This window comes from Podarcis muralis, chromosome 6, assembly GCF_964188315.1.
Source record: "Podarcis muralis chromosome 6, rPodMur119.hap1.1, whole genome shotgun sequence".
NCBI classification, from domain to species: domain Eukaryota; kingdom Metazoa; phylum Chordata; class Lepidosauria; order Squamata; family Lacertidae; genus Podarcis; species Podarcis muralis.
The window spans coordinates 2,664,263-2,688,714 of NC_135660.1; the positions used below are offsets into that span (position 1 = coordinate 2,664,263).

At 50.6% G+C, this 24,452-nt stretch overlaps 1 protein-coding gene across 5 annotated transcripts in view; it reads right to left on the reverse strand.

Moving 5' to 3' along the window:
• The window catches only part of LPP (LIM domain containing preferred translocation partner in lipoma), a 286,392-nt gene that overhangs the window by 38,247 nt on the left and 223,693 nt on the right, over positions 1-24,452 (reverse strand). For all 5 annotated transcript variants that reach the window (XM_077929605.1, XM_077929604.1, XM_077929606.1 and 2 more), the window contains 2 exons: positions 18,399-18,522; positions 4,987-5,156 (listed from right to left, as the gene is read on the reverse strand). In XM_077929605.1, coding sequence (XP_077785731.1) covers positions 4,987-5,156; positions 18,399-18,522 — 294 coding nt within the window. The remainder of the gene's footprint in view (positions 1-4,986; positions 5,157-18,398; positions 18,523-24,452) is intronic.

A 24,452-nucleotide genomic window follows, 5' to 3' on the forward strand; every position in this document is an offset into this window, starting at 1 on the left:
CGAAGGTGCAGGCCAGATAATTGGAAACACATTAGAAGATTTAGCATTAGCAATGCAAACCACGCAGGGCTGGCCAACGGCCGTTGTCCTGCTTTTCATCCAAAGCAACCAATTCCCCGTCTAGTTCAAGGCGAGAGTTGCGTTTGGGGGAAGGAGTGTTGGATTTACACCGATTTCTTTTCCTTCCCTACTCTGGAGTAAGAGGGTGGGTCTCAGTAGGGGGCTCTTGGCTGTTGAACCCACAGGAACATCAGGTACCACCTTCTGAACATTCCTCGGAACATTCCTTCTGAGGAACGATCAAGGGAGTTGGGCATGTTTAGCCTGCAGGAGTTGAATTATGGTGCTGGAGGAGACTCTTGAGAGTCCCATGGACTGCAAGAAGATCAAATCTATCCATTCTGAAGGAAATCAGCCCTGAGTGCTCCCTGGAAGGACAGATCCTGAAGCGGAGGCTCCAATACTTTGGCCACCTCATGAGAAGAGAAGACTCCCTGGAAAAGACCCTGGTGTGGGGAAAGATGGAGGGCCCAAGGAGAAGGGGACGATAGAGGACGAGATGGTGGGACAGTGTTCTCGAAGCTACCAGCATGAGTTTGACCAAACTGTGGGAGGCAGTGGAAGACAGGAGTGCCTGGCGTGCTCTGGCCCAGGGGGTCACGAAGAGTCGGGGACGACTAAACGACTAAACAACAGCAAAGCCTGCAGGAGGGGAGACTGAAAGTTCGTATGACACCGATCTTCAAATACCCCAAAGGCCATCTAGTTCAATCTCCTGCAATGCAGAAATCTCAGCTAGCCATCCAACCTCTGCTGAAAAACCTCCAAGGAAGGAGAGTCTGCCTCCTTTTGACCAAGTCTGTTCTGCTGTGCTTACCACCAGGAAGTTATTCCTGATGTTTAACTGGTGAATAGTTAATCCCTCAAATGCTCCGGAGGTTCAACTCACCACCGATGGATTCAAGTTACGAGAAAGAAGATTCCAACTAAACCTTAGGAAGAACTTTGTGGTGGTGAGAGCTGTTCAGCGGTGGAATGGACTCCCTCAGAAGTCCTTCCATGGGGGCTCTCAAGCAAAGGTTGGGTGGTCCTCTGTCACCGATGCTTTAGCTGAGATCTCTGCATTGCAGAGGGTTGATGACCCTTGTGGACCTCTTTCAACTCCACAATTCTATTATTCTATTTTGTATTTGCATTTCCTTTGAATGTCCGGTTGTTCTTAAATGTCGCTAGCTTTCTGGAGCCCCCGGGGACCCTCGGTGGTTGCTTGCAAAATGTCCTTGCGGTGCTCTGGGACAACTGTCCTCGACGAGGGTTGTCATCCTGCCCCTCCAGCGCTCAAAGCCGCGCTGAGGATCAGGCTCACGCCGCCGGCCAATTACCATTCTCTTATGCTTTAACAAAGATTAGATGATAAATCTGAAAGCGGGCGAGAGGACGAGGATCCTCTTGCGTTTTCTTGCTCATCCTTTTATCTCCGAACGGAGGAAGCTTACTGAACCTTCGCCAGCAATTCACTCAGGCTAATGAAGTGCGTAAGTAATGAGATTAAATAATCTCAAAACCATTATTGGGCTGCCTGAGGCAGATGCACCTCAAAACTATGGCAGATTCGGGGCGAGACGGGAGGGAGGGGCTCCCTTTCCCTTTGAAAGATTTCTCCGCTCTCGCGAGCACACGATTTTGACCCTGGACCAGGCCTCCTCCAAGACAGAGTCCTCTGGAAGCTGTAGCTCTGAGGAGAAGGATGCCCTGGTCCATCTCATGTGGGTCATGAGAACTGCCTCCCCTTCCTTGTGCCTGAAGGAGGCTCTCGTGATGGTTGGTCCACAGTCACCTTGGGGAGAGATGCCTCACAGTTGGAAACTCCATTAGTCCCAAAGGAGCCAACAGCTGCAGAAGAAGACCTTTCAACTGGCAAGGAAGTAGCACTCCAGGGATGGAGACCACCAAGCCTGGGAGATGCAATGGAGCTTTTTTTGAGAGGTATGAAGCTCAAGGAAAGGCTGCGACTGAAGTGAACTGCTGGTAGGGAGTGGTAATAGGGCCTATCCTCGGCCTTGTGGCAGCATAAAACAACAAAAGGAAGTTAAACTATGGAACTCACTGCCACAGGAGGTAGCGATGGCTTCAAAAGAGGATTAGACAAATTCATGGAGGAGAGGGCTATTGATGGCTACTAACCATGAAGGATATGATCTGCCTCCACAGTCAGAGGCAGAAATGCTTCTGAAATCCCGTTGCTGGAAACCAGAGGAAGGGAGAGTGTTGCTCTTGTGCTCAAAGCCTGCTTTCTGGTTTCCCTTAGCGGCATCTGTCTGGCCACTGTGGGAACTGGAGGCTGGACTAGGTGGGCCGTTGGCCTGATCCAGCAGGCTATTTGTATGCTGTTGTGGGAGAGGAGGAGGAGAACTAGAAGCAGAGGAGGAGGAGAACCAGAAGAAGACTCAGAACCTTGCTGAGACAACATAGATGTTTGGTCTCAGCTGCAGGTGAACTAGCCATGGTCCTGAATCTGATCTCCCTCCAAGTTGCTCATCTGGGGAAGCAGGATATACTGACCTCCCCTTCCTTGGATTTGTAAGGCCAGTGACCTAATTCCTAACGTAGGGGTGATGCGGGCACAAAACTTCATTGCTACCCCCCCCCCAATTGCAGTGGTTCGTGTGTAGCTACAATGTCCCCCTGGCTGATCCCAGGCTCTTCCAAAAGGTCCTAGGCAGGATCTGGGGTGCGAAGGTCCTTCCCCTGGAATAGGACTCCAAAGATGCTAGATCCTGTCTGTCTCAGCTAGAGGGAGGTGCTATCCTGTGAATGACAGGGCTGGCCTCCAAACAACACAGGGGAACAGCTTTGTTAAGATGCTTGGAACCAAGTCAACCAACTTGGACAACCAACTTGTCCAATCTGATAGGTGGCTTCAGATGTCTTTCTCAGACGTCTGCCAACCCAAGATCCTTTGAACTGGGATTGAACTTGGGGACTGACAGGGATTTGAGATAAGTTTTGGGATTGTCCCAAATTTTATGAACATCCACTGGCCAAGTGGGGCAGGGGCTCAATGACCCACAGGACTCCTTGCTTATTTCGCTCTCCTTTCTGACCTCTCTGGGACATCAGGCAGAGGTCTTTTCCACCTCTACTACCGGAGATGGGAAGAGCTGAATGTGAGACCTTCTGTATGCCAAGCATATACTCTGCCACATTCCTACATAGTCTTTCTCTTTGGGATTGAAGTTGCACAATGTCCTTCCTCCCCACCTTGGCAAATGAAATGAAAGTAAAATAAAGACAGCTTCCCCAGGAACCTTCCTCCCAAAGAAACTGTCCTTCCTTTCCAGTAAGAAACATAAATGCCACGAGGCTGACCATAAACGTTTAGTTTTACGTTGCTGTAAATTTTTATCTAATGCTGAAGGGTAAGAGAAGCAGAGGCTACGGGACTTGACTTTGACACTGCTTCGTGGTCTCCCCTTCCTGACCACCGTATAAAGTGGGTATCTTGAGTCTTCTGCTGTGCAAAGGGCAGGGTTGGCTTACCTACCCAAAACATATGCTAAAGAGGAATCCATCAAAGGGTCCCCTTTTGCTCCAGAAAGGTGTAAGTCCACGACTTCATAGAACCATAGAATTGTAGAAATGGAAGAGACCTCTGGCCAGTCGCTCACTCTCCGGCTAACTGACCTCGTGGGGTTGCCGCGAGGATAAAATGTGGGGTTTAGGAGCACTAGGTGCACTGCCTTGAGCTCCATATCGAGAAAAATGTTGGCTAGAAATGCAATAAATAGGCGTTCATCATCTGGGTCAAAGGACATACTTTATCCAAGTAGCTTAGCTGGACGTAAAGCGGCGCACGCTCTGGGGATTCCCAGAAATGAATTCCTCATGTGATGGCCTGGGATTCGGACTCAAAGGCTGAACCTGAAGAATCCCAGCCTGCACAGGATTCCCCGCCTCCAGAACCAGCTGAGCCGGGCCTGGGGCTTGAGCCTGAAGGGTCCTCACCTGTGCTGGGTCCTCAGGTGCAGGCACCAGCTGAGTCTGCTCTGGCCCCTGAGGTGATGGAGGACCCATTGCCTGCAGGTGCTCCAGTCTCAGCCCCACCAGAGGAAGCTGAGGTTGCCTCTGGGTCCGGTCACCCTCCAGCCTCTCCTGAGCTGCAGAGGCTCAGGGCAGAGAGGTGGAGGGAACTAAGTTCCCGCAGGAGGAGGGCTTGCCTCCAGGCCAGGAGAGGCGAGTCACCAGAGGATCAGGGCCGCCCTATGCCTCCGGGCAGATAAAAGCCAGTCAGCCCAGTCCCAGGAGCAATGTTGTTGTTAGCCTGTTCCAGCCTGCACCCTGTCTTGCTCTTCTGCCAGAGTTCCTGACCACACCTGACTCCCTGCCTTGGACCCAGCTACAGCTTTGATGGACAGCCTCCATACTGCACCATCGACCTTGGACTGGCCTCGGACCTCGCCTCTCAGTTAGCCCCCCAGGACCAGCACACCTCAGAAGATTCCTCACACCTGAGTCCTCCAGACAGCCAATGAGCGTCAACATCGACAGGTATGACCTCCAGCGCCCTGTGCCACCCCTTGCATCTTGGTGCACCCCAAAGATAATCCTATTGTACCCCAGGGGCAGGTACATCTCACATGGAGACCCCTGGTGTAAGTGGGGACTCGAGAATCAGAGAGACACAGAACATACAAATGATCTTCCTGAATCTGAAGAGACACCTGTCAGTGGAGTGGAGTGGTTAGAGCGCTGGACTAAGACCTTGGAGAGGCTGGGGTTCGAATCCCCACTTGGCCATGAAGCTCAATGGGGTGTGGCTTTGGCTACCGCTCACTGCCTCTCAGCCAAGCCTACCTCTCAGGGTTGTTGTGAGGACTGAATGAGGAGGGGGAGAGGCATGAGCTCCTTCAAGGAAAAGGCGGGATAGAAACACAATGAATGAACGTCTAGCTCCGCCAGAAGCAGAGAGCGGTCGGAGGCACTTACGATGTAGCAGGGCTCGCAGTAGGCTTTCTTCTCCACCGCGTAGAAGGGCTGGCCCCGCAGTTTGTTGCTGCAGGTCATGCAGGTGAAGCACTCCACGTGGAAGACCTGGTCCATCGCGGTGCAGCCAGTTCCTTCTCCCACGACGTTCTCCCCGCAGCGGGCACAGCGACCTGGAGGGCAGAGAGGGGCCTGGAGTTAGGGACCACTCATGGTGCTTGGCCGCGAAGGAGACCCCCATGGGAACGTAAGGGGGCATCAACTTGATTTGCATGGACAGGTGGAGTTCCCCAAGCCCTCGGCGCCCCCCGTGTGGAATAACGACTCAAGACAACGTGCTATGGGATTAAAATTGGCCACAACGTTATTACGTTTCAGATGTGGATAGACCTTGGCTCAGGCACTGGGCGTTTATCCCTCCCAGTCCCCTGCCAGGGATCTGGGGAACATCAGGGTTATCCAGTGTGTGTGGGGGGGGATGGGCTGGCTCTGGAGAACATATGTTCAAGCAGAGAGAGTCTGCCCCCGTTACGCCGCCGTCGCAGGGGAGAGCAATGACAACCTCTAGGCGTACGGCCAAAGCCTCCTCTCAAAACAACCCATTTAATGGGGAACCCTGGTATCGCTGCCGCAAAGAGGAAGGGGGCGTGGGTCACTGCTACACGCCCCCCCCCCCGCCCATTCAGGGAAGATAGACTAAAGGATTCCGCCCAAGGCCTGAAACCACCAAAGTTGTGACGTTTTGCTATGGGAAAGGCAAACCTGCCAATGCAGGGGAAATCCTTTCCGGCCCTTCAACAGCGACCTTGACGTAGCAGTGCCTGCGTACCTGTGGAGAAAAGGTTAACCTGCAAAAGAAGTCTTAACTGAGGGTGGGAGAAGCTCTGGAGCCAACTGACGATTCCCAGGTAAGATCCTCCCTCTATTGTGTGGGCAGGTAGTCCCTCCCCCTACCTGGCCTGGTCACATTGTCAACGCTTCCCCAGGTGGGACTGGGCAACTGACTGAGTTAGGCAGAGACCTCCAGGTAGCCCACCTGGGGGGAGGTGAAGCCAAGCCTGTGCTAATGGTGCCGCATAGGGTCCAGGGGCTGCATGCGACCACGCAAAGGGCGCCTCCCATTTAATGTGGGGAGCGGTCATTAGCTGGAGGAAGAGGAGGCAGGGCGGAAGTTTACGAAATTAGACCCGGCACGGAGGAAGCAGATCAGGAAAAGTTTTCCTCCCTCTCGGCTAATACTAGAACTTGCGGACAAGCAATGAAGCTGAATATGGGAAGATTCAGGACAGAGAAAAGGAAGGACTTCTTCATGCATTGTGACTTGCAGTTATTTTTGCTGATTACAGTTTAGGCAAACCTAGACAGCATCTTAAAAAGCAGAGACATCACCTTGCCAACAAAGGTCCATATAGTAAAAGCTATGGTTTTCCCAGTAGTGATGTATGGAAGTGAGAGCTGGACCATAAAGAAGGCTGATCGCCGAAGAATGGATGCTTTTGAATTCTGGTGCTGGAGGAGACTCTTGAGAGTCCCATGGACTGCAAGAAGATCAAACCTCTCCATTCTGAAGGAAATCAGCCCTGAGTGCTCACTGGAAGGACAGATTGTGAAGCTGAGACTCCAGTACTTTGGCCACAGAGAAGACTCCCTGGAAAAGACCCTGATGTTGGGAAAGATGGAGGGCACAAGGAGAAGGGGACGACAGAGGACAAGATGGTGGGACAGTGTTCTCGAAGCTACCAGCATGAGTTTGACCAAACTGCGGGAGGCAGTGGAAGACAGGAGGGCCTGGCGTGCTCTGGTCCAGGGGGTCACGAAGAGGAAGACATGACTAAATGACTAAACAACAACAACAGTTTAGTAAAAACTGAGAAGTGTAAACTGTTTAATTATTATTTGCTAATATTTAATTTTATTCTTTGCCTTTTTGTATCGGAACAGATTGTTTATTATGTGTGTGAACTTTGCTATCTACTTTGCTGTTTCTTCAGCTTGTAGATGGCCTTCTGCATAGTAATATAGAAAGGCGGTATGCAAATTAAAAGTGAAATGAAATGCAGGGCATAGTTAAACTGTGGAACTCGCTCCCACGGGAGGCCCTGACTGAAAAAATGACCCACAATTTAAGAGGAACAAAGCAGAGAGACACCTTTGCACAAGGAGGGCGGAGCTTCATTTCATTCACAAATTCTACAACAAACTAAAGACCCAAAGGTTTATGCTAAGCTGTGGACATATTTTACAGATGCCCAGTGTTATAGGTTGCAACATATGCACAGGTTTTCACAATGCATTTTGGAGGAATGTTTGAGGAAATTTAAAGAATAACAATTAAAAAAATGTTTTTTAAAAAAATAAAATAAATGTCAGAAGTGTCCTACTGGGTCAACTGAAGGGGTTGCTTGGTTAAGTCTCCTGCTTCCAAGCAGAGGCCAACCAGGAGATTCTGAGCATCTCAAAGAACAGCAACTTCTGCATGAAAAGGATGCTATCTCAGTTAGTTTGTTACATTGCTAATGGTGGTTTATATGTGGATTATTTTTACTGTGCATTTGCATTTCTTTTCTATTTTAAACTTTAATGCATCCTAGAACTCTCCACCCCCGTTCATTAGTCTGCTTTAAATGTGGATCTTCTATTGTGTTTTGCATATCATTTCCGTTGGTAATGCTTTATTTGTAGATTTTTGTAAACTTCTATTTCATGTTTGGGATGTGGGTGGCGCTGTGGGTTAAACCAGAGAGCCTAGGGCTTGCCGATCACGAGGTCGGTGATTCGAATCTCCGCAACGGGGTGAGCTCCCGTTGCTCGGTCCCTGCTCCTGCCAACCTAGCATTTCGAAAGCACGTCAAAGTGCAAGTAGATAAATAGGTATCGCTCCGGCGGGAAGGTAAACGGTGTTTCTGTGCGCTGCTCTGGTTCGCCAGAAGCGGCTTAGTCCTGCTGGCCACATGACCCGGAAGCTGTACGCTGGCTCCCTCAGCCAGTAAAGCGAGATGAGCGCCGCAACCCCAGTCGGTCACGACCAGACCTAATGGTCAGGGGTCCCTTTACCTTTACTTAAGGCGCTGCAACTCTCCCCCAAAGGTGCAATGCTCCAACCCATCCGCTTGAAGTCCAGGAAGGGTTAACCACCAGTAGGGGGAGTCTGCTGATGCACATCAACAAGGAACTCCCCCGGGGTCAACGATAGGGGGTGTGGCTTAGGCCCCCACCCCCTCAGCTTCGGACAGGGCCACACCCCCCAGAATCCTTTATTGGACTACCCTTCAATATGCAGGGCAGGTGACGGCGCTACCTCCCCTCTTCCATCTACAGAACTATACCAATGCCTAACCGCCAATACCCAGAAAGTTGTGATGATTTGCTATGAGGTAGGCGAAAACCAAGTGGCTGGTGCCAATTTGCCAAGTGGAAAAATTCCTACCAGGCCCCTCAATGGTGACCAACCAAGGTCCATAGCAAGGTCAAGGAACGGAAACCTTATAGGGCGGGAGGGTGGGAAAAGCAGGAACAGCTGGCAGGCGGCAAAGAGGGAGATCCCTGGCTGCGTCCTGGTTTAAATTGGGCAGGCCACACCCCCAGAGCCAGCCGATTGGCTGGCCAGGGTGTGATGTGGATGGGAATTCCCCCAATCATGTGGGGCTGGGCTCTAGCCGCTGCGCATGGTGGGGCCGTGAAGCCTGCAACTCCACCTCCTCTGTGGGCGGAAGTGGCTTTCTCTTGCATTTTGTCCTGGACGCTCTCTCCACCTTCAGCACACCAGAGGAGTGTGACTGGTTCGCTTGCGCTGGGTGCAAAGTCTTGGCAGCGCCACAGGGAACCGCAACGATACTTTAGAACAGAGTTCAAGGGGGGTGGGGAAGCAGATGTTGGGACGCCGCTGAAATTTGGGACCCCGAGGTCTGCCACTGAACACCCACCCTCCACCCAAACACCTCAGGTCTCTGCATCACCCACACGCCTTTCCAGGCTGCAAGCCGCCCACCCAGTCCGCCCTCCCCATTTCACCTTGGAGGGTTGGAGGCTGAGTTCAGAAGCAGGGCAGCCCCGTGCAGCTTGGCTCCTGAGTCCTGCCTGTGCTTCCGTTTGATGGAAATGAGAGGCGACTCTCACGGACATTGGGGGATGCAGTCCGAGCCAATACAAATTAGAGGAGGAAATTGCATTAGCCCATCGACTTGTCAGTATTGGGGACGGGGTGCTCTGCTTTGCTTTGGGAGCTGACAGTGAGCTACCGGGCAAGGAGGTGGGTGGTTGCAAGCCTGGAGCATCAACCAAGCGGTCAGGGTTTCGAAAGGCTGCTTAAGACCCTCAAGGGCCAGTTGCAGATATTTTGCTGCCTGACGGGAAGGACAGACGGTTGTCATGCAGCCCCGACAAGCCACATTCAGAACCCCAGCAGGGTTGCAGTCAGATCTTACTTCAAGGCTGGTGTGAAGAACACAAGGACATAAGAAGAGCCCGCTGGATCAGGCCAGTGACCTATATGGTGCAGGATTCTGGTCCCACGTTGGCCAACCTGCGGGAAACCTGCGAGCAGGATCCGAGCGCAAGAACAACCCTCTCCTCTCCTGTGGTTTCCATCAACTGCGGATTGGGAGCCACAAGTGGAGCAAACTTCTTTGTCGTCTGCTGAGATGCTGGGGGGGGGGGAGCGGGTCCTGAAAGAATGAGTCTCGCTGGGGTTCTTGGGGGGCAGCCATGACCAGGTGAAAGAGAAACGCAAGAGCGTTGGCTTATTAATTCCGTACCTTTTATAACACCCTTCCAGGGGGTCTTAAAACAAAGTGGTGAAAAGGACCACCACAACCAGAGCAGGGCCTTTTCAACACTGGCTCCGGTCTGGTGGAACGCTCTGCCTTATGAGACCAGGGCCCTGCAGGATTTTATTTCTTTCTGCAGGGCCTGTAAGACAGAGTTGTTCCGCCTGGTCTTTGGCTTGGAATCCACTTGATCCCCTCTTCCTTTTTTCCATTCTCCTTCTGTGATGGAGCTCCTACTTGGGGACTTCCCTGGCTTTTTTCTGGCCCACGTAGGACCAGTCTGGATAGTTGGCCTTGGTGAAGATTTGACGTTTTCATCGACCAAAAGTTTTTGATTTGAGTTTCTATTGAAATGAGGCTGCATTTTAATGTATTTTAATCTTGTTTTTAAGTTGTATCTTAATCAATTGTTTTATATCTGGTGTTAGCCGCCCTGAGCCCGGTCTTGGCTGGGGAGAGCGGGGTATAAATATTTATTATTATTATTATTAAAAGGAACACATCAGAGCATAAGAAGACCGTGCAGGGTCTGGCCCATGGGCCATCTAGCAGGGAGGGGTCAGGCCAGAGATTTGACAGCACTAATTCAGAATACTGGGGGGGGGGGGGGGGGGCTGGCACTTCTGAAAGTTCCCTGCCCCCTGTTATAAAGTCCTTATAAACATACAGCTTACACACCAGGGAGGCATGAATGGTTTTCCAGCCCTTTGTGTTCTGTATCTTTCTTGTTTTCCTGTATGCTGGGACTTCTTAAGATGGGGCATTCCTGGAGGAGACTCTTGAGAGTCCCATGGACTGCAAGAAGATCAAACCTCTCCATTCTGAAGGAAATCAGCCCTGAGTGCTCACTGGAAGGACAGATCCTGAAGCTGAGGCTCCAAGACTTTGGCCACCTCATGAGAAGAGAAGACTCCCTGGAAAAGACCCTGATGTTGGGAAAGATGGAGGGCACAAGGAGAAGGGGGCGACAGAGGACGAGATGGTGGGACAGTGTTCTCGAAGCTACCAGCATGAGTTTGACCAAACTGCGGGAGGCAGTGGAAGACAGGAGTGCCTGGTATGCTCTGGTCCATGGGGTCATGAAGAGGCAGACACGACTAAACGACTAAACAACAACAAATTCCTAACTGTGATCTCGCACCCCCTGCTACCTGCAAAGACTGGGCTTTGTGCCCCCGGGGCAGCTTTCTGGAGAAGGGGAGCCTCTACTGCCTTGCAGAGCCCCCTCTGCAGATGGCCTGGGGGTGGTGCTGCAGCCCCCTGCTCTTCAGGGGGTCAGACAATTCACCCTGTAAAGCTGATGGCTAGGGCTGATTTAGCATATGCAGCGCCGGGGTGCAGAAAACTGCCCTGTGTCCCCAAATGGGGGGCAGGCCAAAGTTGCTGAGCTTTTTGGGGGGGCACACAACTCTCTCCCATGCCACACACAACTCTCTCTCGACGGCCCGCCAATCCCAAGAGGGCAGAGCTGGCCTCAGCACCCTGTGCTGGTCCCGGGGGCTAACCAAGAGGCAAGGTCCAAGTCCAGTCCGAGGTCGAGGGTGCGGTATGGAGGCTGTCCGTCAAGGCTGAAGCTGGGTCCAAGGCAGGGAGTTGGGTGAGGTCAGGAACTCTGGCAGAAGAGCAGGACAGGGTGCCGGCAGGAACAGGCTACCAACAATGTTGCTCCCGCAACCTGGGACTGGGGCTGGCTGGCTTTTATCTGCCCCAAGGCATAGGGCGGCCCCGGTCCACAGGTGACTCGCCTCTCCTGTCCTGGAGGCAAGCACTCCTCCTGCGGGAACTTAGTTCCCTCTGTCTCTCTGCCCTGAGCCTCTGCAGCTCAGGAGAGGCTGGAGGGTTACTGGACCCAAAGGCAACCTCAGCTTCCCCTGACGGGGCTGAGAGTGGAGCACCTGCAACCCACCCTGGAAGAATGGCAGATGAAGGTGATGGACTATATGGAACTGGCAGAAATGACCGGCAGAATCCGAGACCAGGGAGAAGAGTTGGTGGAAGAAGATTGGAAGAAATTTAAAGACTACCTACAGAAATATTGTAAAATTAATGAGTGTTAAAATGATGTTGGATGAAAGTTATGTGGTTTTTAGTTATAGTATTATAAGGAGTATGGAAAAAATGGATTATTAATAGACAAAAATTTAATGTTACATTATTTTAAGATTAAAGATTAGGATAAACAAAGAAGGGAAAGGATTTGCTGAACTAACAAATTGAACTGGAATACAAAAAGGGAGGTGTGAGGAGGTCCGGGAAATAAGCTAATGAAAGAAAGTGATGGAAAGATGGAATTGTTTTTTCCCCCCTTTTACCTATTTTTACTGTGTATTTTTCTTTTTTCTTGTTCATTTTGTAAAATTCTAATAAATATCTTTTTTTTAAAAAAAAAAGAGAGTGGAGCACCTGCAGGCAATGGGTCCTCCATCACCTCAGGAGCCAGAGCAGACTCAGCTGATGCTTGCACCTGAGGACCCAGCACAGGTGAGGACCCTTCAGGCTCAAGCCCCGGCTCAGCTGGTTCTCGAGGCGGGGAATCCTGCGCAGGCTGGGATCCATCAGGTTCAGCCTCCGAGTCCGAGTCCCAGGCTATCACACACCCACAGCAAAAGGAAACCTGTGGCGCTCCAACGCACTCTGCTCCGCTTGGCAGCAGCTGTCGGCTGGCCTGGGTCTTCAATCCCCGGACTCCAAATTTCAGCCCTGGACTCTCGACCTGTTGCTCCCGAGAGCCCCGCGCTCAGGTGCCCCGCACCCGTAGCGCCTATGGGTAAGCTGGCCCTGCTGCTGGCTATTCAGCGTCTCCCAAGCTGGTCATCATTTTGTTTGAAGACCACCAGCCCTGACCCCACTTTCCTGCACTGACAAGGGGAAGGAGTGTATGCCCCCTGCCCAAAGGTGGTCCTGTGATTCACCTGCGCCTGAGGTTGCAAAAGGATCGTTTTCTTTTGCGTGGAAATGATCCAGAAGGGTTAATCCCGGGACCAGATAAGGGGCAGGGGGAGAAGCAGCGCTTGACAGCCACCAGAGGTTTTAATTGAATGTCAGTGCTGCTGGAATTTGCTGTCGCACTCAGAACTCCGGATAATGCTCCATTGTTATGAAAACTGATAATCCAGCCTTGGCAATGGGTTGTTTCTTTCAGCGTGACAATCAGCTCTGTCATTTTGGGGGTGGGCATGTTTCCGTTGGGTGTAGATTGTTCCCTACACTTAGTCTCTCTCTTCCCCACACTTCCACCCACACCTTTTCCCTTTTGAAAGGAGAAGGGGGGGCACCTTTTAGCTGCGCTCGTTCTCGGATAATTTTGGAACGGTGCGGGAATGGAGGATGAGATCTCGGAAGGCCACGGCAAAGGGAGAGGCATTAGCAATCAGATGCAATTTTGCGCGCTGAATGAGCGCTTTGATCAAGCGATGTCTTTCATATCTCTCTCCCCCTAAAATACAAAATATGCCGTAGTTGGAGTATTTTGGGATGAACCAAGCAGCAAACATTTCTGCTCTGCAAAGAAAACTCATCTGCAACATCAACCCTGGGAAATTACCTGGGAGTCATGAGATCTTCTTGAACCTGGCCAGGTGGGAAGCAGGCAGTCTGTGGCTTTGCACTGTTGAATCACAAAATCCTAGAAGTGTACAGTGGTACCTTGGGTTAAGAACGTAATTCGTTCTGAAGGTCTGTTCTTAACCTGAAACTGTTCTTAACCTGAAGCACCACTTTAGCTAATGGGGCCTCCTGCTGCAGCTGCGCCACCGGAGCACGATTTCTGTTCTCATCCTGAAGCAAAGTTCTTAACCTGAAGCACTATTTCTGGGTTAGCGGAGTCTCTAACCTGAAGCGTATGTAACCCAAGGTACCACTGTATAGTGAAAAGGGACCCAAAGGGTCATCTGCCCCCTGCAATGAAGGAATATTTTGCCCAACCACCGGCAAATCAATTCAAGCCAGGAGCTGGCTTGAATTGTAGGTAACTCCCGGCAGAGGCATCACTGCTTTTTACCCGGAGGGGCAAGGAGGTTGGTACTGTTCAGGAGCACTGGTGAGACCACCAGTTTGGCTCTGCAGGGGTACTCACGCAGCACCCCCTCCCTGATGCCTCACCCCCCTTCCTCCCAGAAAGCAACAGCAAAAGAAGCTAAAGGCTTGAAGATTCAGGACAGAGAAAAGAAAGTGCTTCTCCACAAAGTTAAACTGTGGAACTCTCTCCCACTGGAGGCAGCAGATGTCTTTAAAAGAGGATTGAAGAAGGAGGGCTACAAAGCAGAATGGCTATGCTGTGTCTCCACAGTTGGAGGCAGTGATGCTTCTCAATATCAGTGGCTGGAAACCGCAAGCATTGCCCTTGTGTTCGAATCCTACTTGTAGGCTTCCCTTTGGGGCACCTGGATGTGAGAACAGGATACTGGGCTTAATGGGCCATGGACCCGATCCAGCAGGCTCTTCTTACATTCATAAGTCTACAGGCCTCCCAGCTCTACTGAAAGCCTTCATAGAACAGAGTTGGAAGAGACCATGAGGGTCATCTAGTCCAACCCCAATGAAGGAATTTTTTTGGTCCAGTGCGGGTCTCGAACCCACGACACTGAGCTTAAGGCCCTTATGCTCTACTGGCTGAGCTATCCCAGCTCAGCTTGACTTCTGTGACCGCATTGCATACTTAAAACATTCAACAACAACGAGAAGAAAGGCAGACCCAACGCTGCTCTCCTCGCAGAACACTGTGTCCCAACTATTCTTATCCCTTGCCGTCAAATGGCTGTTGTGAGCAGAAGGTCTTAAAAGATTAAATTGTGGTCACCGGTGGCCTTTGACTGGAAGGGAAATCCATAAGAGCAAAGCTCTGTGTGTGTTTGCGCGACACGCACCGTAGCCGGGATGCGGGGCGGGCGAGGGTTCGACAAGGACTAGGAACGGAAATCTTGTTAGGCCACTGACTAGAAACGCTGTTCTGTCATCGATATTTCTTCATTAGGAATAATGATTTTTCCACGTCCTCTGCCAGTGGGTTCCCGGCCGTCCAAAAGCCGGGATGTGCCATGAATCTCTAAAGCGCACTTATCGGAGGGACTCCGAAAGCGGCGAGAATTCAGAAGCCGGCGAAGGAGGGGGGCAGGTTGCACGCACTGCGACGCCGCAGGAACAGCGGTTATTGATGGCACCTGTGGGAGCCCTTAGGTGGATATTTCAGTCTGATGTATTTACATAAGAAAGACGTCCTGGCTCAAAGACGGCGTGTTCTGTTTCTCCAGCTCTCCGTCATGTATCACTCTGCAGCAGCGGAGGGGGCTCTGGGGAGCGGCGGAAGCAGGCGCATGTAACCGTGATGAAGGCATCTCCTTGCAAGCCAAAGAAGCAGGGAGGGATGGCTTTGGCTGCTGCATCATCTCGGAGCGTTCACCCGTTCCTTCCAATGCCTCGCCTGACCTTTTCCTTAAGAACAGTGCTTGTTGTTGTTTGGATGTTTAGTCGTGTCCGACTCTTCGTGACCCCCTGGACCAGAGCACGCCAGGCACTCCTGTCTTCCACTGCCTCCCGCAGTTTGGTCAAACTCATGCTGGTAGCTTCAAGAACACTGTCCCACCATCTCGTCCTCTGTCGTCCCCTTCTCCTTGTGCCCTCCATCTTTCCCAACATCAGGGTCTTTTCCAGGGAGTCTTCTTTTCTCATGAGGTGGCCAAAGTCTTGGAGCCTCAGCTTCAGGATCTGTCCTTCCAGTGAGCACTCAGGGCTGATTTCCTTCAGAATGGAGAGGTTTGATCTTCTTGCAGTCCATGGGACTCTCAAGAGTCTCCTCCAGCACCATAATTCAAAAGCATCCATTCTTCGGCAATCAGCCTTCTTTATGGTCCAGCTCTCACTGGACCAGAACAGTGCTATCATTGATTAAATTGATGTGCCCCCATCCTTCCGAAAATCACAGCGCAGTTTAGAATGTAACAACGTAAGGATACCACGCTGGATCAGGCCACAGGGCCTTCTAGCCCAGCATCCTCTTCTTACAGTGGCAAGCAGAACCGGAGCTGAAAAGAAACTCTTACCTTCCTCTGGTTTCCTGCAAAGCTACTTCCACCCTTCAAAGGAGGTGGAGTTGCGGGCTTCACGCTCCCCCCCCCACGAGATTGGGGGGATTCCCAGCCACATCACCTCCTGGCCAGCCAATTGGCTGGCTCTGGGGGTGTGGACTGCCTTATTTAAAGCAGGACGCGGCAGGGGATCTCCCTCTTTGCCGCTTGCCAGCTGTTCCTGCTTTCCCCACCCTCCCACCCTATAAGGTTTCCGTTCCTTGACCTTGCTATTTACCTTGGTTGGTCGCCATTAAGGGGCCTGGTAGGAATTTTTCCACTTGGCAAATTGGCACCAGCCACTTGGTTTTCGCCTACCTCCTAGCAAATTGTCACAACTTTCTGGGTATTGGCAGTTAGGCATTGGTATTGTTCTGTAGATGGAAGAGGGGAGGTAGCGCCATCACCTACCCCACATATTGAAGGCTAGTCTGCTAAAGGATTCAGGGAGGTGTGGCCCTGTCCGAAGCCTAGGGAGGTGAGGGCCTAAGGCACGCCCCCTATCGGTGACCCCAGGGGAGTTCCTAGTTGATGTGCATCAGCAGGACTCCCCCTACTGGTGGTTAACCCTTCCCGGACTTCAGGTGGACGGGCTGAAGTCGGATATAGTCGGTTAGGACCAATGCCTAAGCCAATACCGCTCAACACCTGTAACCTATAAAAGTTGTGGCCTTATTTAGCCCATTAACCTTAATAATTGTGTCATGTGTCTTTATTTCCACTGGGGGGGGGCGGGAACTTGCCACACAAGAGTATCTAAGGCAGGAATGAGGGATGTTTTCTCCCTCCCAGTTAAGAACTGCATTTCTTCTTAGGTAGTAAGAATATAAAAAGAGCCTGCTAGATCAGACCAGCCAGTGATAGCCCTCAATTCCTCCACCCCCTTTCTCTCTCTCATTCTCCTTCACCCCCATTCTTTTCCTGTGTGATGGCCTGGGACTGGGGCTCGGACTCGGAGCCAGAAGAGTCTCAGTCTGCACTGGATCCTTTGCCTCAGGCATCATCTGAACCAAGTCTGGGGCCTGATCCTGAACAGCCCCAGTCTGCACAGGTTCCCCTGCACCACACACCAGCTGGGCTGAGTCAGGGGCCTGATCCTGCCCTGGCTCCAGATGTGGGAATCACCTTGTTGCCTCCAGCTGGGCCATCACTTACAGCTGCTCCACTACCGGTGGGGTCAGGAGAGGCTGAGGCGGCCCCTGGGTCTAGTAACCCATTGACGTCTCCTGAGCTGCGGAGACTCAGGTCTGAGAGACGGAGAGACCTGAGTACTTGCAGGAGGAGTGCTTGCCTTCGGGCAAAACAGGGAGGTGAGTCGCCGGGGGATCAGATCCGGCCACTACCCCGACAAAGATAAAAGCCTGTCAGACCTCGCCCCAGGTTGCAGGATCAACATTGCTGTTCACCAGAACCTGACTGAGATCCTGCCCCTGTCCTTGCCTGGTTTCCTGCCTCGTGTCCTGCCTTGACCCTGTCGGACTGACTCCTCATGGAACCCTTGGATTTGGGACCGGACTTGGACCGTGTTACTAGGTTTACCCCCAGGCCCAGAACATCCTGCCCAGGGGACGGAAAATCTGTCCTTGCCAGGGGTCTGAACTGACTGTGTGGGGAGTGCTTTGCCCCTCTATCTCACCCCTTTTGGCTTATTTCCCTCCACACACCCCAACCCCCCCCCCCACATTGCCCTCATTCTCTCTCTGCGCAGGATGGGGGTCATGCGAACCTGCTCAAGCCCCAACACTCATCCTGAAAATTCACTGGCCTTTATGAGTGTCCAAGCCTTCACTGCTGGAACAACTGAGCATCTTTCCCAAAACCAACTTTAGCAAGCATCCTGCGCCGTGAACTTCAGCCCCACCCCACGAACTTAAACCTCCGCAGTTCCTGGAGAGACATGATGCCTGCATCCCCAAATAAATGGTCCTTTTAAAGGGACGAGCTTCCACCCATCTCTCAAGCACAACAGTCCCCTTTGGGGGGCATCCGAAACACAACACCGGGGGACGGGGGTGGAATCCCCCGTGATGTGAGAGGAAGGAAAGTCTCTGATGGGAGCCAGTGGCCCACCATTTGAGCAGAGGCCGACCCGCCGAATGATCCTTGCTGGCTTTTCGAATGTAATTATTTGGAACAAATTATTTCCATGACTTAATACAATGCCTTGGAGCTCTCCAGTAAGGTTAATTAGATCGCTGCATTCAAAACCTATCTGCTCTCAACCGACTTTTAATATGCTCTGATGCAGCTTTCTAAATTTGACCTAATGATACGATTAGTGGCCGGCTATCTGGCCTGCTACGATTACCGCAGCACTGAATCCCCCAGGGGTCGGGGAAAACATGTTTGATGCAAATTAGAGTCAATGTCGCTGGGCCGTCCCCTCTCTGTTTTCATTTTTTGGCTGACCCCCACCCCTCCTGCACCCTGGGACAATGGGCCTCCGCTGTACAAAACTGTATCATGGGCACGACCAAGTTCATTAGCTCTGGTAGCTAACTAATTTTTATTTTATTTTTTTGCACCATGCACCAATGGCTTGTGGAACTCTCTGCCACCAGAACACAGGAGAGGTTGGAGCGCTTACCAAAGTATTCCTGGGAAGGCGGGTTTTCCATGTCGTACAACATCTTCTTGGTCAGGTGTTCCAGCTCATCCTCCGGTCTGAACAAAGGAGCACTTGAGGCAGGGTTGGGTCCGCCATGTCCACTCTGGAAGAGAAAAAAGAGGCAAGTTTTGACGTTTCCTTTTGGACCAGGGGCATGTTGTTGAGCAAAACCGTACAGGGACTGATAAGCAAGCCCATGGAGGAAAGGTTATTTATTAAACATGTGGCAAAGCAGCCAAATGCACGGCGATTTCTTCAAAATATGGCGTCAACTGGTGGCATCTGCAAATAGGCAAGACCTCTGTCCCTCCCCCATCTCTTTCGTTGCAATCAGCTGAAACTGCAACACCATTAAAAAATAAAATAACCCAGTTTGGGATTACGCAGGGATCACACAGTAGCCTGACGGTGCTGCAGAATAAATTGCAATCAACGTTGTCACAAAGCCAGTGGAGAGCGAAGGTGTATGAACTAGCACTGCCCTCACTCTGAATGGGCATTTTCACCTGAAACAAATTGCCTGGGGGTGGGATGCAGGTATTCATGAGTGGCTGCATGGTCCACTTTTCAGAGGCTCCTGGACCACCACACTGGGACAATCTATTCTGAATTATGGTAATGGGATTTTTCTGAATCTGGCCTCCTTTGCCCCCCAAATCTTCTCTGAATAGACGCAAAAAGAGAGGGACAAAATGTCTGCCTACACCATGGCTTCTTCGTCAGACCCACTTTAATCATTAACGGAGTCCATATCTTAAGGGCAATACTTTCAATTATACTAAAACCAGCTGATTTGCATGTTCCCTGAACTCAGGCTCCCCCCTCCCCTGGCCAAAGAGCTCCACAGTGCTCAGAATGGAAGCAAATCTACATCAATCTAGTCCCAATTTGCATAATGTGACTTTTTCGCATAGTTTGGTACAAAATTGGGTGAGGGAATTGAAAGATTTTTTAAAATAAAAAAAGCACGGTTTTGCTGTACACAGGCAACATTTTGGGAAATCTCCCCTTTGGTGTTGCTGTTCTTGGATTTTATCGTGATTTAACAACGGCGAAAACATTTCTTTGTGTGCACTTATTACGTTCACCATTTAGGAGCTGAAAGCTTTTCCCCATGCCCAAACTGCGCTTGCTTGTAAGTGCGGGTCTAGATGGTGTGTGAGGTTTTCCATAAAAAAAACTTGACAACTTTGTGATATCCTATCATCATCATCATCGCTATCACTGTCACTTCTAAACTGTCCTTCATCCCATGGGATCATAGGGCAGCATATAATAAATAATAATACTAAAATTTTATTTATATCCCACCCTTCCCAGCTGAAGCTGGGCTCAGAGCGGCTAGCAACAATAAAAGTAACACAGTCAATTAATTGATGTGCATTCTAAAATAAATTCGTTCTAAAATCAATCCGAAATCAAATTAATGGCAACCACTGGGCATGAACCGACATTTGCCCACAATTCCTCTTCACTGCATAAAATGGACCTTATCATGGTCCTCTTTGTCCAGCAGAGAAGAGCAGGTCTTCCTACCGCCCGGGTCTCCATTACCCCAAGGATCTGAGGGTGCAGGGACTCTCAAGAGGGCTCCCTCTGCCAATCTCACCAGCTGAGAGGGTCTCTAGGGAATCTCTGAATCTTAAGAGTTGGAAGGGACCCCAAGGCAAAATGCAGGAATCTCAGCTAAAACCATCCAACCTCTGCAGTAGGGAGCGGGTGGCGCTATGGTCTAAACCACTGAGCCCCTTGGGCTTGCTGATCGGAAGGTTGGCAGTTCGAATCCCCGCAATGGGGTGAGCTCCCGTTGCTCTGTCCCAGCTCCTGAAAATCTAGCAGTTTAAAAGCACGCCAGTGCAAGTAGATAAATAGGTACTGCTCTGGCAGGAAGGTAAACAGTGTTTCTGTATGCCCTGGTTTCAGTCATGGTGTCCCGTTGTGCCAGAAGCGGTTTAGTCCTGCTGGCCACATGACCCAGAAAGCTGTCTATGGACAAACGCCGGCTCCCTCGGCCTGAAAGCGAGATGAGCGCCGCAACCCCAGAGTCGCCTTTGACTGGACTTAACTGTCCAGGAGTCCTTTACCTTTACCGTCTGCTTAAAAACCTACAAGTAAGGAGAGTCCACCATCTCCAGAGGGAGACTGTTCCTCTGTCGAACAGCTTTTACTGTGAGAAAGTCCTTCCCAATGTTTAGTCAGAATCTCCTTTTTTGTAACTTGAAGCCCTTGGTTCTCCAGAACAGGAGAAAACAAGCTTCCTCCATCATCCATGTGACAGCCCTTCAGATATTTGAAGATGGCTCTCTTATCTCCTCTCAGTCTCCTCTTTTCCAGGCTAAACACCCCCAGCTCCTTCAACCGTTCCTCATCAGGCTTGGTTTCCCGACCTTTGATCATCTTGGCTGCACACCTTCCAGCTTAAAAGATAAAAGCCAAGACTTCTCCACACAGAGCAGAGTTAAACTGTGGAACTCACTCCCACAGGAGGCTGCAATGAGGAGGAAGCCTTTTCGGTATTTGGGGCCTGAGCCGTTTGGGGCTTTAAAAACCAAAATGAGCACCAGAGATCACAATAATTCACTCTGGAAGTTCATGAAGTCCATAAACTCACAATCTCTTCTATCTCAGCACTTTTGTTAACATTTGGCTTTTGAGATTTTTTTAAGGAGGAATCCACAGGCCAAGGAGCCAGTGGCTGCCGCCTCCCCCAAAAGCGCTGGTCAATTTAAGAGATCCTCGAGTTTTCTTCCTCCAATTTCTGCTCTGAACCTTCCTGATAACAATCCAGCTTCCACTTTCCCACGGCTCACTGGGTTTAGCGCCATTCGCTTTCGGCTCAGCCTTCCTCGCTCTCCCTTCAAAAAGAGGGGGGCCAGAGGAAGGAGAGGGGGAGGAAGACACCTGAGCAAGTGATAAACACCTTGGGGAAAGTGGCAGCGGCCTTCAGAAACTGCGCCGCAATGAACGCCCCGCGGCTCCGGCAGCGCCAGATACATTCATTTTTTCCTGTCCATTTGCAAACGATGTTCCAGAGGCTCCTTTCTTGGAAGGAAAATAACTTCAATTATGTGTTCTCAACCAAAGAAACATGGAAATTATCTTCCTTTCAGAAGGTAGAATTAGCTCAATTTAGAACTGAAAAGCTGCCAAAAAACATCCCTTGCTGATATTTACTTTCCCCCCTTTTTCATGTGTCCCCCCCCTTTGCCTCCCGCTTCTTCAAATGCGCATCATATTTGCAAGGTTGTTTTTGAGGAAGATGGCTTTTGGTATTAGTGTGGCTTGGAACAGAACTCAGGATAGTCCAGCCAGTAGAGCGTGGGACTCTTAATCTCAGGAACATGGGTTTGAGCCCCACATTGGGCAAAAGATTCCTGCCTTGCAGGGGGTTGGACTAGATGACCCTCGGGGTCCCTTCCAACTCTGAGGGCCTAAGATTCCATGAAATGGTGTCCCAGGCCCTGCCCTGCATGCTCCCTGCTTTCTACCTGATACACCCAGGTTGCCCTCTTCTCACAGCACCTAGCATGACTCCATACCGGTCCCAGCTAGCTTGGGAGTTTGGAGACGGCCAAGGATAATAATAATAATAATAATAATAATAATAATAATAATAATAATAATAATAATAATTTATTTATATCCCGCCCTCCCCAGCTGAAGCCAGGCTCAGAGCGGCTAACAACAGTAAAATAATACAGCATTCTAAAATCAATTCATTATAAAATCAGTTCAAATCAAATTGATGGCAACCATTGGGCTAGAGTTCTGTGAGGATTACAGAAGGAGAGAGGGGGTCAGACTGTGCCTTGGCCAAAGGCCTGGTAGAACAGCTCTGTCTTGCAGGCCCTGCAGAAAGATGTCAAGTCCCACAGGGCCCTAGTCCCTTGGGACAGAGCGTTCCACCAGATTGGGGCCACGGCCGAAAAGGCCCTGGCTCTGGTTGAGGCCAGCCTAACCTCCCTGTGACCCGGGACCTCCAAGATGTTTTTGTTTGAAGACCATAAGGTCCTCCGTGGGGCATACCAGGAGAGGCGGTCCTGTAGGTATGCGGGTCCTAGGGCTTTAAAGGTTTAAACCAGCACCTTGAACCTGATCCTGTACTCCACCGAGAGCCAGTGCAGCTGGTATAGCACCAGGTGAATGTGATCCTGCGGCAAGGACCCCATAAGGAGCCTCACCACGGCATTCTGCACCCGCTGGAGTTTCTGGGTTAGTCTCAAGGGCAGCCCCACGTAGAGTGAGTTACAAAAATCCAGGATGCAACTGGGATGGTTTCTGGGACTTGGAAAAGTGGGTGAGAGGAGTCAGGATATAAGGGCAGGTTGTGTTTTGCTAGCCCCCAAATGGAAAATGAGAGAGGTCCCAACCAAAGAAGAATGATGGGATATTCAAACTGATGGAATATGCGCAGCTTGTGGACCTAACATATAGAATAAGAGAACAAGAAGAACGTACCTTTAAAGAAGATTGGAAAAACGTTTATTGAATATATGGGTGAAACTGTATATTTGAAAACGTGGGCAGCGTTAAGACAAATTCAGCAGTGTAAGTAAGCTTGGATGGATGTAATCATGGGATACTGAATGCTTTAGTTTATGTAAAATATGCAGGGATTTATGGCATGCAAATTGAACCATGGAAAGAGAAGAAGGGAAGTCACTGATATTTTAGTTTAAATGAATATTCTAAAATGTAAAGCAGAAAAATTAATAAAAATTAGGGGGTGAGGATATAAGAGCAGGGGGTCCCTAATGTTGGACACCCCCAGACTGCTTTTGTGTGGTGGTGGGCGTCTCTTGACAGTTTACATCTGCATCTATAAGCGCTCAGTCTTTTGGTGTAGCAGCACATGCAACTTTGGAACTCCCTGCCTCTTGACACCAGGCGGGCTCCTTCACTACTGCTCTCCTTTTGGTGCCTGACGGAAACATCCTTGACTAGAGCAGCCTTCCCAGAAAGCTGGTGCGAGCTTTAATCTGCTTTCAAAGGTAAAGGGTAAAGGGACCCCTGACCATTAGGTCCAGTCGTGACCGACTCTGGGGGAGCCGGTGTAGAAATTCCGGGTCATGTGGCCAGCAGGACTAAGCCGCTTCTGGCGAACCAGAGCAGCGCACGGAAACGCCGTTTACCTTCCCGCCGGAGTGGTACCTATTTATCTACTTGCACTTTTGACGTGCTTTCGAACTGCTAGGTTGGCAGGAGCAGGGACCGAGCAACGGGAGCTCACCCTGTCACGGGATTCGAACCGCCGACCTTCCAATCGGCAGGTCCTAGGCTCTGTGGTTTAACCCACAGTACCACCCGCGTCCCACAATCTGCTTTTAGTCTACTGTTATTTTAACTTTTCAGAAGCCTTTAATTATAGCCGCTAATTTTTCTCATTTTGAATTCTGGTGCTGGAAGAGACTCTTGAGAGTCCCATGGACTGCAAGAAGATCCAACCTCTCCATTCTGAAGGAAATCAGCCCTGAGTGCTCACTTGAAAGACAGATCCTGAAGCTGAGGCTCCAAGACTTTGGCCACCTCATGAGAAAGAAAAGAAGACTCCCTAGAAAAGACCCTGATGTTGGGAAAGATGGAGGGCACAAGGAGAAGGGGACGACAGAGGACAAGATGGTGGGACAGTGTTCTCAAAGCTACCAGCATGAGTTTGACCAAACTGCGGGTGGCAGTGGAAGACAGGAGGGCCTGGCATACTCTGGTCCAGGGGGTCACGAGGAGTTGGACACGACTAAATGACTAAACAACAAGAACAAATTTTCTCATTGATAATTCTCTCTCTCTCTCTCTCTCTCTCTCTCTCTCTCTCTCTCTCTCTCTCGGTAATCTGCTTTGAGTTCTGTTTCGTTTCTACAACCAAGCAGTGTGTGAAATGAATGAACAAGAAAGAGAGAATATATAAAAGGATGTCATATAGAGGAGAAAGGTTGTTTTCTGCTGCTCCAGAGAAGCGGACACGGAGCAATGGATCCAAACTACAAGAAAGAAGATTCCACCTAAACATGAGGAAGAACTTCCTGACAGTAAGAG